Raw genomic sequence first — 15,087 nt, forward strand, 5'->3', positions numbered from 1 at the left:
GACATAGCAAAACCGCATCTCTACAAAAGATAGAAAAATTAGCTGGGCATGGTGGTGCACATTTGGGAGGCATGGTTGTGTACTTGGGAGGCTGAGGTGGGAGGATCCCTTGAACTCTGGAGGTCGAGGCTGCAGTCAGAATAAAAGGAATGAAGTATGATATAAGTGACAACATGGATGAGCCTTGAAAATATTACGCCAGTGAAGAAGCCTATCAAATGAAAGGCTACTACAGTATGATTCCATTTCTATGAAATTTCCAGAATAGGCAAATTTATAGAAATAGGAAGTAGTTTAATGGTTGCAGAGCCTTCAGGAAGAAGGAAATGGGGAGTGACTGATAACGAGTATGGTGTTTTTCTTTGGTGTAATGAAAGTGTTCTGAAATTAAATAGTGATGACAATTGTACAACTATGAATATGCTAAAAACTACTGAACTGTATACTTTAAAAATGAATTTTGTGGTATGTCAATTATATCTCAATAAAGCTGCTATTTCTTTTTATAAAAGCCATTAAATGTTCCATATCTTTTTCTAGAGAATAGTTATATAGGTGTACTCATAGGTTAAATAAATCATCAAGCAATATACTTAAGAATAGCACACTTTGGCTGGGTGCAGTGGCTCACACCTGTAATCCCAGCACTTTGGGAGGCCGAGGTAGGCAGATCATGAGATCAGGAGATCAAGACCATCCTGGCTAACATGGTGAAACACCAACTCTATAAAAATACAAAAAACAAAAAAACAAAACAAAAAAAAAGCTGGGCATGGTGGCAGATGCCTGTAGTCCCAGCTACTTGGGAGGCTGAGACAGAAGAATGATGTGAACCTGGAAGGTGGAGCTTGCAGTGAGCCTAGATCGCACCACTGCACTCCAGCCTGGGCGACAGAGCAAGACTTCGTCTCAAAAAAAAATTTTTTTAATAAAGAAAAAGAATAGTACATGTCACATACTTTACTACATGTATCTTATACCTCAATAAACAAGTAAACAAAAATTTATGGTGACAAACATTAGAAAAGACGTAACCTCTAGGGAAGAATAGTTACTACTAGGGGAATGGGGGAGTCTTCAGGTGATGAAAAGATTCCATATCTTGTTCCAATTGGCAGCTACATGAATATATACACATGGAAAAATTCATTGAGCCATATACTTAAGATTACAGCACTTTGCTGAATGTGTATTATACCTCAATAATTTGTTTTTTTGTCTTTAAAAAGAGCCACTTCAGTAGAAATGACAGGCAGAAACTGGGTTAAGGGGTGAAGACCTTTCAAAAAGTGAACAGTTATGTACCTCTATGGGAAAAAGTTAGGAAAAACATACAATAGATGAGAGAAATTTGAGTGTATGACTAGAGGAAAATCCAATTAGGAAGGGACAGAATCAAGAAGATAATTAACAGATTCAGGTCTGAAATGAAGAAAGAGGGGAAAAGGTTACAGGTAATTTTGTCAAAAGGCCAAAAAGCATAGTTCTAATTATGTTCATACGAATAAAAAGAACTTGGCCAAAGGTTCTTAGACATCTCAGATAGCTTAATATGGGGAAGATACCTCATCTTAAAAGTTAATATGCCTCTGCATTTCCCACTGGGCAATGGTCCAGCAAATTAATGAGATCAAGCAAATAAGGTGCAATGCTCTCTAGTCACTTGGTTACTAGATAAAAGGTGAATCAGGTATCTCAGATCTCAGAAAATGGAAGAGAAAAATCCTTGCAATATAAGCCTCTCCACCACTCCTAGCTCAGGTCTAAAAGTAAAGCCATCTCATCAGTCAGGATGAAAAGCCATTCAAAAGCCACTTTTAAATACATCTAATGCTGGAGTACAAACAACTTCCACTTTGTTGTTTATAATCTTTTTTCTGTAGACTGAGCCTGATCCATAGTAGGAACTCATTGATTTCAATGATTCTAGGATTTTTCATTTTGACATCTCTGAAACTGACATGTATTTCAAATTCAATGGCATGTTATACTGTGCTCTGCAGTATTTTTTCTCCTCAATAGCACATAAAATAATGGTATGAATCACAATGAGTGGCATCTTAGAACTGATTAAATATGTCACTTAATGAATGAATCAGTGACTAAAAGATCAGATTTGGAGGAGTCAGTTACCTGAATAAGAATGCTGTGTGCCCTCACTGGAAATAGATGAAGTTCCTCCAATAGCAGTAATCCCTTCCCTCTTGTTAATTATTTTTCGGAATGTTTTGCTGATATCTTTGCTTTTTAATTCTTGCATTAGCTGGAATGGAACATAAGTAAAATTGAGAATCAGATAACAAAAACCTGACAAGATGAAGGATATTTATTTATACTTCTTTATTTAATAAGAAATAACACCAAATTAAATACTAGTCAGTTGTACTTATTGCTTATATTCACAGATAACTTTCATCATTTTACCAATAACACAAAATAGACAAATACTTGAACCCCAAACAGTGGAATAAATTTTTTATACCTAAGCTTAAATTGAACACACTGAAATTATTCTTCTTGGGTTGCCATAATCTTCTGTACTGAAAGCCTAAGAAATAACTACATGCTAAAAATAAAAGAATGCCTTAATGAAGATATTTTCCTGGCTGAACATCTCAAATGTATTCATGTTAAAATAAGTCACCTCTTAAAGGAAATAACATAGGCTTACAGAAACTCCCTTTCCCAATCACTTTCTCACTGGACTCACCAGAGACTGGCAAGACTGAATTCAATCAGTTCTGCATGCAGCAAAGTGATTGGGTTTTAAAAAAATGCAAATCTGATCTTGTCACTTCACATTCTATTCTTCTCACTTCATTGGCTTCCTATTGCTTTTAGGATAAAAACAAAAATTTGACATGGCCTGTGTGACCTGATTCTGACTGACTTCCCCAGCTACATTCCTTACCCTTACCATCTCAGCTCCAGCCACACAAACATTCTTTCAGTTGCTTGAGAATATTCACTATCTCTAAAGCCACAGGGCCTCTACACATGCTGTCATGTCTACCTGTCTCCCACATTATTCATTTTCCTGCAACCCACTTTTAAAATCTTTCTTCAGAACACATCACAGTCTTCACGCTGTAGGGATACCTTCCCTGAGTCCCTGCATTATCCAGCCTCGCCTCCAAATTCAATTCCTTCTACCACAAACTCTCACAGGACCTGCACCACTCTGTCATAGCAATTCTCAGTTATCTTCTATCAATTTGTGCATTGCAGTCTCCCCAACACATATAAACTCCATGAAGGCAGGAATCACGTTTCTTTTTACTCATCAAATTACTCACAGTGCCTAGCAAAGTTTCTAGGAAGAGAAGAGCTATAATATCTGCTTAATCAATAAAGAATGCAAAGTCAGACAATTTATATTTCATAAATATTTATTCAATTATATTAATGGACAATAAGCATTGAACTCACCTAGGTATTCTAGGGAATGAATTACTGTTATCTAAACCTGATTTCCATTCCAACAATTTGAGAATAATTTTTTCCTTTGTTTTATGAATTAGTTGTGGAAATTATTTCAATAATAATAGTTATTGTCATTATCATCATCATTTTAAAGCAGTCCTTTTTCTGGCTTCTGAAGCTGGATTTAACCAAAGCTAGTGATGACATTATTACAATTCTGCTTTAAGCAAGATTATCAGTAGCCCAAAAGGATGAGGTTACTTACTGACACAAACTCTTCAAAACTGATTTTGCCATCTTTGTTGCTGTCAGCAACTGATATAATTTTCTCCACAATCTCTCGCACCTTGTAGCCAGGCAGAGGAAGGCTTGCTTCCTTAAACAGGTCTTGAAGTTCATAGTCACTGACATACCCACTATTGTCAATATCTGTAAAGATATATCATCAAATATATTTTGTAATCTTTGTTGAAGATGTACACTAAGAAGGCTTTTTGGGAGGACTCACAGACATGCAGACAGAGCCTTCCACATTTGTTTCACAGGTGGCAGTAACCTTTTTTCCTGTATCTGAACTGTACAGAATATGCTATATGCTTTATTTTAAAAACTCATATTTAAATCAGGCTTAGTAGTTCCAGCTATTTGGGAGGCTAAGGTGAGGGGATCACCTGAGCCCAGGAGTTCAAGGCTGTAGTGAGCTATGATCACACCACTGCCCTTCAACTTAGGCAACAGAGTGAGACCCCATCTCTTAAACAAAAACAAAAACAAAACAAAACCCTTGTATATATTTAAATGGAGTTTATCCCTGTTGCGGGAAGTCAGGGACCCCGAACAGAGGGACCAGCTGAAGCCATGGCAGAAGAACATAAATTGTGAAGGTTTCATAGACATTTATTAGTTCCCCAAATTAATACTTTTATAATTTCTTACTCCTGTCTTTACTGCAGTCCCTGAACATAAATTGTGAAGATTTCATGGACACTTATCACTTCCCCAGTCAACACTATTGTGATTTCCTATGCCTGTCTTTAATCTCTTAATCCCATCATCTTTGTAAGCTGAGGATGTATGTCTCCTCAGGACCCTGTGATGATTGCATTAACTACACAAAAATTGTTTGTAGAGCACATGTGTTTGAACAATATGAAATCTGGGCACCTTAAGAACAGGATAATAGCGATTTTCAGGGAACAAGGGACATAACCTTAAAGTCTTGGCTGCCTGAGAGCCGGGCAGAACAGAGCCATATTTCTCTTCTTTCAAAAGCAAACAGGAGAAATATCTTGGAATTCTTTTTCTCAGCAAGGAACATCCCTAACAAAGAGAATGTGTTCCTAGGGGGAGGTCTCTAAAATGGCCGCTCTAGGGACGTCTGTCTTTTACGGTTGCAGATAGGGATGAAATAAGCCCCGGTCTCCCATAGTGCTCCCAGGCCTATTAGGACGAGGAAATTCCTACCTAATAAACTTTGGTCAGACTAGTCGTCTGCTCTCAAACCCTGTCTCCTGATAAGATGTTATCAATGACAATGCATGCCTGAAACTTCATTAGCAATTTTAATTTCGCCCCGGTCCTGTGATATCACCCTGCCTCAATTTGCCTCGTAATATTTTATTACCTTGTGAAGCATGTGATCTCTGTGACCCATACCCTATTCGTACACTCCCTCCCCTTTTGAAAATCACTAATAAAAACTTGCTGGTTTTGCGGCTTGTGGGGCATCACGGAACCTGCTGACATGTGATGTCTACCCCGAACATCCAGCTTTAAAATTTCTCTTTTGTACTTTTCCCTTTATTTCTCAGACTGGCCGACACTTAGGGAAGATAGAAAAGAACCCAAAAAGAATTGTCGGAGTGGGTTTCCCTGCTATATCCCCATAGATTTAGGGCCACCATATATATTTTAAGGGTACTGTTACTCTGATAGAAAACTCAGTTTTAGCACATGACTAAGCATCAAAGAAATAAGCATGGGGGGGGAGAGGCCAGGCACAGTGGCTCAAGCCAATAATCCCAGCACTTTGGGAGGCCGAGGTGGGCAGATCACCTGAGGTCAGGAGTTTGAGATCAGCCTGGTCAACATGGCAAAACTCTGTCTCTACTGAAAATACAAAAATTAGCTGGGTATGGTGGCAGGCACCTGTAATCAAAGCTACTCAGGAGGCTGAGGTAGGAGAATCACTTGAACCTGGGAGGCAGAGGTTGCAGTGAGCCAAGATTGCACCACTGTACTCTACCCTGGGCAACAGAGCGAGACTCCATCTCAAAAAAAAAAAAAAAAAAAAAAAAGAGGAATAAGCATGAGGAAGTCACAGGTAGCTAAAAAGGGAGCAACCACTCAGACTTTAACTTCTTGAGGGAATTTAGAAAATGAATCTGCTGACCCCACATTCCATATAAAATATGTGTGCTGTGTAAAATACACATAAGATATTTGTGTTCTACATTTCACTTGATGGCAATTCTGTTTAATCTGTCAATAATTCATTGCTGCTTCATTATGTATTCATGATACCATTACGTATGCTGAATCATTTGATGTCATTTGAGATTAGGTGTTCCAGAAATTCACAACTATATTTGGACTTTGGGAAACAGGTTTCCAGGGGTTTTTATATCATCATTGAGAGATGCCCTTCCCTAGGTTTTCCCTAGAGACTGGGTATCACTTCTTGACTCAGAACAAAGGCGACACAAAACACTTCTGCCCAGAGTTGACAGCAGAGCTTTGCATTGTTTTGTTGCCTGGATCTGCCTTGGATAGGCTCTCTTTGCTCATCTGGTAATAGCTGCTTTGTTTCCTATATTTCTTGTTATTCTTAATAAAAGAGCTGCCATACTCACTGAATTAATGGTTAGGAGAGAAATTTTTCTTTGGAACGCTCATATGAAAGTTTTAGAATTAATACTGTTCAGAATGATAGAATATTTCTAAACTAGAACCACCGATAACCAAAATATTGGTATAATTGCAAAAGTCAGCTAGGAAGCTAAGTTGCTTGATATTGCAATAATATTGCTTTCTTTGAATTTAGAGAAAAATCTCATTACATCACCAGTTCAGAACTGTTTCCCATAATTCTGAAATATACACATAGATTAGGCTGGCTTATTTCTAAACCAGCATAATAGTAGGAAATATTTTAAAATAAACAAGACTGAGGAAGCTACTGCCTAATAACTATCGTGTTAAACTAACAAGATTAGTTAAGAGCTAGGATTCTGAAGACAGATATGGGGACTTAAGCTCCCAGCTCCATCCCTAGGCCCTCTGTGGTTTTGGTGTGACATGACAAGAACTAACAGAAACCACTTAATGAACATATATGCTTAGCCAAGTGACTTGTTAAGAACTTGACTTATCTCATGAAATTATTTTTTTCTTTTTTTCTTTGAGACAGAGTCTTGCTCTGTTGCCACGCTGGAGTGCAGTGGTGCGATCTCAGCTCACTGCAACCTCTGCCTCCGGGGTTCAAGTGATTCTCCTGCCTCAGCCTCCTGAGTAGCTGGGACTACAGGTGCAAGCCACTACACCCAGCTAACTTTTGTATTTTTTGTAGAGATGGGGTTTCACCATGTTGGCCAGGATGGTCTTAATCTCTTGACCTCGTGATCTGCCCGCCCCAGCCTCCAAAGTGCTGGGATTACAGGCGTGAGCCACTGCGCCTGGCCATCTCACGAAATTCTTACAATAACTTTGAGGTGGTTACTAATGTCATCCCCATTTTAAAAGTGAGGAAATAAAGGCTTAGATTAAATAACCATAAAGGTCACAGTCTGAAAAGAAAACAAGACTTTCTTACAACTCGACAACAACAAAACAAAACAACTTGATTCAAAAATAGGCAAAGGGCTTGAAACGACATTTCTCCAGAGAAGATATACAATCGGCCAATAAGCACATACAGATGCTAAACATCACTAGTCATAAGGAAAATGCAAATAAAATGAGATACTACTTCACACCCAGGAGAATGCTTATTATCCAAAAAAAACCAGAAAACAAATGTTGGTGAGGATGTGACAAAAATGAAATCCTGGTACACCACTGGTGGGAATGTAAAATGGTGCTTCCACTATGGAAAACAGTATGGTAGTTCCCCCCCAAAATTACATATGGAATTACCATATGATGTAGCAATTCCGCTATTATGTTTACACTCAAAATAATTGAAAGCAGGGACTTGAACAGATATTTGTATACCCATGTTCATAGCATTATTCACAACAGCCAAAAGGTGGAAGCAACACACATGGCCATCAGTGGATGAGTGGATAAGCAAAATGTGGCATATACATACAATAAAATATTATTCAACCTCAAAAAGGGAGGAAATTCTGACACATGCTACAACATGGATGAACCTTGAGGACACTGTACTAAGTGAAATAAGTCGCTCACAAGAAGACAAATATTATGTGATTCCACTTATATGAGGTACCTACAGTAGTCACATTCATACAGAAAGTAGGATGATGGTTACCTGGGGCTGGGGAAGCAGGAAGTGGGAGTTATTGTTTAATGGATGTGGAGTTTCAGTTTGGGAAAGGGATGGTGGTGATGAATGTAGAACAATGTGAATGTACTAAATGCTAATGAACTATACACTTAAAAATGGTTAAAACGGTAAATTCTGTTACGTATATTTAACCACAATTTCAAAAAGAAACAATACTGAGAAATATTTTAACTTCCCCCTTCTCTCCAGTGACCCCAAAATACTCCATCTAATAACATTGGATGGCCATGTCCCTCTGTCCCTGAGAAAAGTGTGCCAGGAATTAGCAGGGGTTTCTGAGTTCACAGAGTAGCAGTTTGTCTTGTAAGTAAAGTCAGCAAGTACATATTCTGCTAGTGTTACTGCTTTGCTCAAATAGAACAAATTATCTTGCTGTCAAAATTGTTCTATCAAGGACCTGCTTCTGGGTCGGGATTTTGTACATAGCAGAGCAGCTCCCTCACTACCATCTATTGAAAGGCAGCCCTCCATACAAGCTTTTGTTTAAAAAAAACATTGTTCCATCAGTGAATTGTTTATTCAGTATGTCATTAAATAAATATTGCAAGATTATATTAATATGTTCATGAGTCATAAAGATTACAGTTGGTGTGCTAAACAAAGCAAATATATTACTAATTCATTTATTTTACCAAGACCTAGGTAGAACTTTTATTCAAGCTACCAAACTGCATCTATAAAATAACAGAAATAACAAACTACGAGATACATTTTTATTACTTCCTCTGTTTCAACGCTCAAAATGAGCAGAACATTTCAACAATTGCCCAGTTTTTGTCTTGAAAAGATTCTGGACACTACATATAATTCTCTATAAAATGTATGACTGTTTTCTGAAAATCGTACCATATTCATACAATGCTCTAATGACAAATATGCCATTCCCAGGGAGAAATGGAAGAGCCCAGAGATCTGTAGAATTTACTTTATTTCACAGTAATGATTTGTAAAACATGAGCTTCCTGAGTTTTACAGTTTTTTTTTTTTTTTGGAGCGCTTTATTTTTTAAACATACCTTTTTTCCTTTGTATTGGTCAATAAAACTCATGCTGCATGATATTTTACTCACATTAACTTTAGTCATTATTAGGTTTGTGAGAAATCTAAGCACAAGACCAGCGGTGATCATTTTCTCCTCCCTGATCTACCATATGACTGTTTCTCATGGAGGGCTCTATTACACTAGAGAAGGAGCTTGATGAGTAAGGGGCAAACGTGGTGGTGTCACTGTCCCAATGTCTATTCACTGCGCTCACCTTTCACTGGGTTCACCTTTCACTTGCATGCATTTGCAAACTAAAGCAAAAAAAAAAAAAAAGGTATTTGTATTCTCCTTGTTTACCATGGGTTTCCTAAGATCAAACTGCAGAAGAACTGAGATCCAACAGAGTATGAGGAACATTTTTTGGAAGAAAAATACAAAACTGTCAAAATGATAATGTCATAAAGACAAAACACTAAATGGCTATAAAAAGCGAAAGAAGAAAAATAAGGCATACGGCCTTTAAAAACAATACTAAGACTTTCTAAATTATGCATGCGGGAGAAGGAAAATAAGATACATGGCATTTAAAAACAATACTGAGATTTTAAAAATATTCTGCAAGAAGTCAGAAAGTGTTATAGTTAGTGACAAAGATGTGAAGGCCAGAGTTCAGTTTATACACAAGGAAGTATTTTTATATTTTTTCTGTCTGTAATAAGGATACCGTGTTAAGTGTATTCAATTACACTGTCATTCATTAACCTGGATTATCCTCTGTAAAGAAATGATCAAAGAATTCAAAGTCCAATTCACCTAGAAATTCAAGCCAGTCTTAGCTTATCTTTCAGAAAGAAAGAATCCAGTGAAACCTAGATAGAAAAAAAGGAATAAATCTGGAGGTAATTGGGTGGTGGTAGATGAAATAAAAGGTATTGTTCCATTCCTGGAGTCTGACATCAAGCAGACCAGTAATATCGTATTCACTTTTTCTCAAGCATACCTATTTTATTAAACGCTTCTTGTAGTTCTTCAAGCTCCTCCCGAGAAATGGTAGTAGTACTGTTTTCCATCTTTGGACAGAAAAGACTATCTTCAGGTCTTTATATCTAGAAAAAGCAATATTATAAAAAGAGCATGAAAACTTTGGAAACATTTATCTAAGCAATATAAGGTACAGAGGAAGTACATTCTCTAGGAGAAATTATCTATGAGATATGGCTGACAAAGAACAAATAGGAGTAGGTCCCCTGGTAACAATCTCTCAGCATAGGCCAGCCAAACTATAACTGAGACTCAGTAAGGGGAAGAAACACCTGTTTTTCTCACCTCGTGCTTTTACACAGATATTTCTCAACAGCCTAATGAATTAATATTAATTTCTATTTGCATTTACCCCACAATTTCAAGAAAACAAGCAATGCATTTCAAGTGTGAGAAAAGTAGAGCATTTATAAATGTACAGCATAAGGTCAGAAAGTAAAATTTTTTAAGACACGAATAATGTCCATAAAAAAGGTAAATTCAGAATCTGCTTATCTTATAATGGGATGTGCGGTTTTAACATTCATCTTTACAATATTCAGCCACTGCCACATTCTTTCTCCTCCCCCGTGTGAAGTCTCTGAGGGTCTGTGGGGCTCTTCTTTTTTTTGGCATGATCGTGGCTCACTGCAGTCCCAAACTCCTAGGCTTAAGTGATCCTCCCACCTCAGCCTCCTGCCACTGCACCCAGCTAAAAGTTTTTTGTAGAGACAGGATCTCACTACGTTGTCCAGGCTAGTCTTGAACTCCTAGCCTTAAGCAGTCCTCCTGTCTCAGGAGTTGAGTGGTGAGGGGGTGGGGGGCTTCGTATTCTGAGCAGGTACGACAAACTATAAAGGAAAAAATTATGTAAAACTGGGCTATAGGAAAAGTCACAAGGTGGTGTGTGTTCATTACAGAAAATAATTGATCACGAATGTCCCAAACAGAACATTAACATTACTCATAATCCTACTATACAGAAATATCAACAAATATAATTTCGTTGTCTTTATCCTTCTGACCTACTTTCTTTATTTTTGAGACAGAGTCTTGCTTCTTCACCCAGGCTGGAGTGCAATGGTGCGATCTCAGCTCACTGCAACCTCCGCCTCCCGAGTTCAAGCGATTCTCCTGCCTCAGTCTCCCCAGTAGCTGGGATTACAAGCATGTGGCACTATGCCCAGCTAATTTTTGTATTTTTAGTAGAGATGTGGTTTCACCATGTTGGCCAGGCTGGTCTCGAACTCCTGACCTCAAGTGATCTACCCACCTCAGCCTCCCAAAGTGCTGGGATAACAGATGTTGATCCATGGTGCCTGGCCCCCTTCTGACCTACTTTTAAAACACATGTGTACCTTTTGGGGGTGAGAACAATGTGACCATACTATATTATAACCTTTTTGTTGGTAATAACACATTGTCACTATGTTTTCATGTTGGTTCATCAACATAATATTTAATGGCTATATATTACTATATCATAACTTATTTGGTAAATCCCCTCTTTCGGAGTATTTGCACTGCTTTTAATTTTTCATTATAAATAATGCTTCAATGAACATCCCTGCAGATAAATCTTTGTTCTTCTCCATATTTATTCTGTGTGATAAATATCTAAAAGTAGAATTATTTACATTTTTAAGACTTCCAATATCTAGCAATGCAACTCTTATTTATTTATTTTTATTATACTTTAAGTTCTGGGATACATATGCAGAACATGCAGGTTTGTTACATAAGTATACATGTGCCATGGTGGTTTGCTGCACCCATCAACACGTTATCTGCATTAGGTATTTCTCCTAATGCTATCCCTCCCCTAGTCCCCACCCCTCAACAGGCCCCAGTGTGTGATGTTCCCCTCCCTGTGTCCATGTCTTCTCATTGTTCAACTCCCACTTGTGAGTGAGAACACAGTGTTTGGTTTTCTGTTCTTGTGTTAGTTTGCTGAGAATGATGGTTTCCAGCTTCATCCATGTGCCTGCAAAGGACATGAACTCATCCTTTTTTTATGGCTGCATAGTATTCCATGGTGCATATGTGCCACATTTTCTTTATCCAGTCTATCATTGGTGGGCACTTGGGTTGGTTCCTAGTCTTTGCTATTGTGAATAGTCCTGCAATAAACATACGTGTGCATGTGTCTTTATAGAAGAACGATTTATAATCCTTTGGTATATACCCAGTAACAGGATTGCTGGGTCAAATGGTATTTCTGGTTTTAGATCCTTGAGGAATCGCCACACTGTCTTCCACAACGGTTGAACTAATTTACACTCCACCAACAGTGTAAGAGCATTCCTACTTTTTTTTTTTTAAGTGAAAGTAAGTTTATTAAGAAAGTAAAGGAATAAAAGAATGGCTACTCCATAGAGTAGCCACAACTCTTATTTTTAAAATGACTTAGTGACTTGTCTATTCACTGTAAAGCTAAAGATGAATACAAATTATATTGTATTCCTCATAAACACTTAGTTCTATCAGACAGTTAATATATGCCTCAGAAAATAAGTAACAAGTGCTTTATAAAACAATAGGAATTGAAGCTAAGTGGAAAATCCTCTTTTTATACACTTTTATAGACTTGTATTTATATAGAAGGTTCAATATCATCCCTAATTTTTCAGTGAAACACATCAATTTTCAAAATAATTTATTCACTGAAATTTCATTCATTATTGAAAAATTATATTAAATTGTGTGAAGTCCTCTAAGAGTATGGCTTATTTGTGATCTGTACACAAATTTATTCAGAAATTGTGGTGTTCTTTCGAAATCACAAATTTCTATCTCTTACAATTTTTCTGGAGCCTTGTTCTAATTAAATGTGCAATTAAATCTTTTGGTCTTGTTTTAAATATACTATTGTCCGCTATTTAATTCTACACTGTTTTTAAAAAAATTCTAAAGAGCTCAAGTCAGTAGAAAAAGGAGTAAATAGAAGTCATCTTACTCCCCAGATGCAGGTTCTTACATCTTAGCATTAAATATTCATTTCATTGGATTCTCACCTTTAGAAAGCTTTAGTATATTTAAAACTATTTAGAGGCATACTTATTTTGTGTTCAAGTAGATTAAATCGTTTTTTTAAGGATTGTTAAGCATAATTCCCTGGGTCTGCAAAATGCTAGTTGTGTTGTGGCTGGCTTTGAATCTCTGTGGTTTCAGTCATCCTGTATATCCTTTCCTGTATTCAAAATGCTATCCCTTGCCTCAAGTTTTAAAAATAGTGGCCCAATTTTAGCATTTGCACTCCACAGAAAGACTGCAAATTAACAGTGTTTGTGTTGATCTTGCATTTGAAATGATAAAAATAAACCTGGGGTTATATTCTTTGCTCATGCCTATTCAAATTTATATAATTTGTTAATTACATAAAATATTTTTAGTCTCCTATAATCAGGCAAAAGCAACATGTAGACTTCTCAAAAAAGCCAAACCCATACAACGCTGTTTCCTATCTTTAAAGCTTTGTTTTTATAGCTAATAAGTGTAAAGATGTTGCTTTGAATCCTTTGACATTAAAATGAAACAAATAGAAAAATATAAAAGGATCTTCAAGATACACAGACAGCTCCTAACTTACGATGATTTGACTTAGAATTTTTCAACTTCACAATGGTGCGGAAGTTATACACAGTCAGCAGAGAGCGGTATGATACTCTCACCATGCTGGGCAGAGGTGGTGAGCCACGGTCAGCCACGCGATCACAAGGGTGAACAACCAATACTCTACATTTACCATGTTGTCAGAAAGTTTTGCCCAACTTTAGGCTACTGTAAGCATTCTAAGCACATTTAAGGTAGGCAAGGCTAAGCTATGAGGCTCAGTAGATTAGGTGTACAAAATGCACTTTTTACGTACGATGGGTTTATTGAAATGGGACTCCTCTGTAAGTTAAGGAGCATCTGTACTCTCAAAAAAACAAAACAAGATGCAGAAAAGTAAGTGTGGCAGGGAAAGGAGAGTGATGGTATCAGCAGTATGTTTATAAAATATTTTCTGGAAGGGTACAAAAGAATGGTAACAGTTGTGATTTTTACATTGTCAGTCTCATGGCAATTCAGGGTTGTTTCTACTGCCTTTTTTTCCTGAAACTGTTCTAAGAAGGCTTTTAGATTCTGCCAATCATAAAGAACTGCTCTAACTTTGGTAAACTTTTAAAAGGCTCAAGGAAGAAATTTGAGGGAGGATAAAAGATCAAACTCAATTTTATCTAAATTTTCAAAAGTCTCTTTTAGAATGTGTGTAACTTTCCAAATATATATTTGGTTGTGTCACGGTACACTTGAGGATTAGGCAAGGAAAAAAGAGGCTTTAATTGGTGAAAGAAGGTTCCATTTAAAATGATTTGTGCTTAAAGAAAAGTGGAAGTAAATTAGTCAGGCGTGGTGGTGCACACCTGTAATCCCAGCTACTCAGGAGGCTGAGGCGGATCACTTGAACCCAGGAGGCAGAGGTTGCAGTGAGCCGCGATTGCACCGTTGCACTCCAGTCTGGGCAACAAGAGCGAAACTCTGTCTCAAAAAACAAAACAAAACAACAACAACAAAAAAAAAAAAAAGAGAAAGAAAAGAAAAGTGGAAGAGGAACTAATCCTCTAGGAGGATTCCCATGTATTGGCAATTTGGGACTGGCCTTCAGTGGCCGTCAGACTCACCACCAAGAGTTTTCTACTATTTACTTAAAAGTCCCAACATGTGGCCCCTAGTAAGGGAGTTTAAATTCATTCATTCATGTATTCAACAAATACATCCTATTTGGCTTGGCTAAATGAAGATATAAAGATGAGGAAGAATCAGTTTCTCCTAAAACTGTACTCATACGACATAGCGCTTATCAGGTTCAACTGTAAATGCCTGAAAAGTTTAACTTAAGCGGATTTTTTGTAAATAGTACAATCTTATGATTATTGTTCTTCGATGAACAAATTAGAATCATCTTCTAATTCACTTTCTGTTTAAATATGGATATAAAGGAGTCTCTTTTATGCTATATACCACATATTATAGGAGTTCCTCAGCATATATCATATATGGCTTTAGGTTAGAAGTCTCTGAACTAGGGCCAGGCGTTGTGGCTCACACGTGTAATCCCAGCACTTTGGGACATCGAGGTGGGCAGATC

General features: G+C 37.3%; 1 protein-coding gene across 3 annotated transcripts in view; it reads right to left on the reverse strand.

Moving 5' to 3' along the window:
- PLS1 (plastin 1) overlaps window positions 1-15,087 on the reverse strand; it is a 111,242-nt gene that overhangs the window by 38,448 nt on the left and 57,707 nt on the right. For 2 of the 3 annotated variants that reach the window (XM_073023528.1, XM_008008848.3), the window contains exons 2-4: window positions 9,937-10,042; window positions 3,689-3,852; window positions 2,134-2,263 (exon numbers count right to left, since the gene is read on the reverse strand). In XM_073023528.1, coding sequence (XP_072879629.1) covers window positions 2,134-2,263; window positions 3,689-3,852; window positions 9,937-10,006 — 364 coding nt within the window. In that variant the 5' untranslated portion in view covers window positions 10,007-10,042. Of the gene's footprint in view, window positions 1-2,133; window positions 2,264-3,688; window positions 3,853-9,936; window positions 10,044-15,087 lie in introns of those variants that run through there. The other variant, XM_073023529.1, reaches the window with a different exon arrangement.

Source organism: Chlorocebus sabaeus, chromosome 15 (assembly GCF_047675955.1).
Source record: "Chlorocebus sabaeus isolate Y175 chromosome 15, mChlSab1.0.hap1, whole genome shotgun sequence".
NCBI lineage: Eukaryota > Metazoa > Chordata > Mammalia > Primates > Cercopithecidae > Chlorocebus > Chlorocebus sabaeus.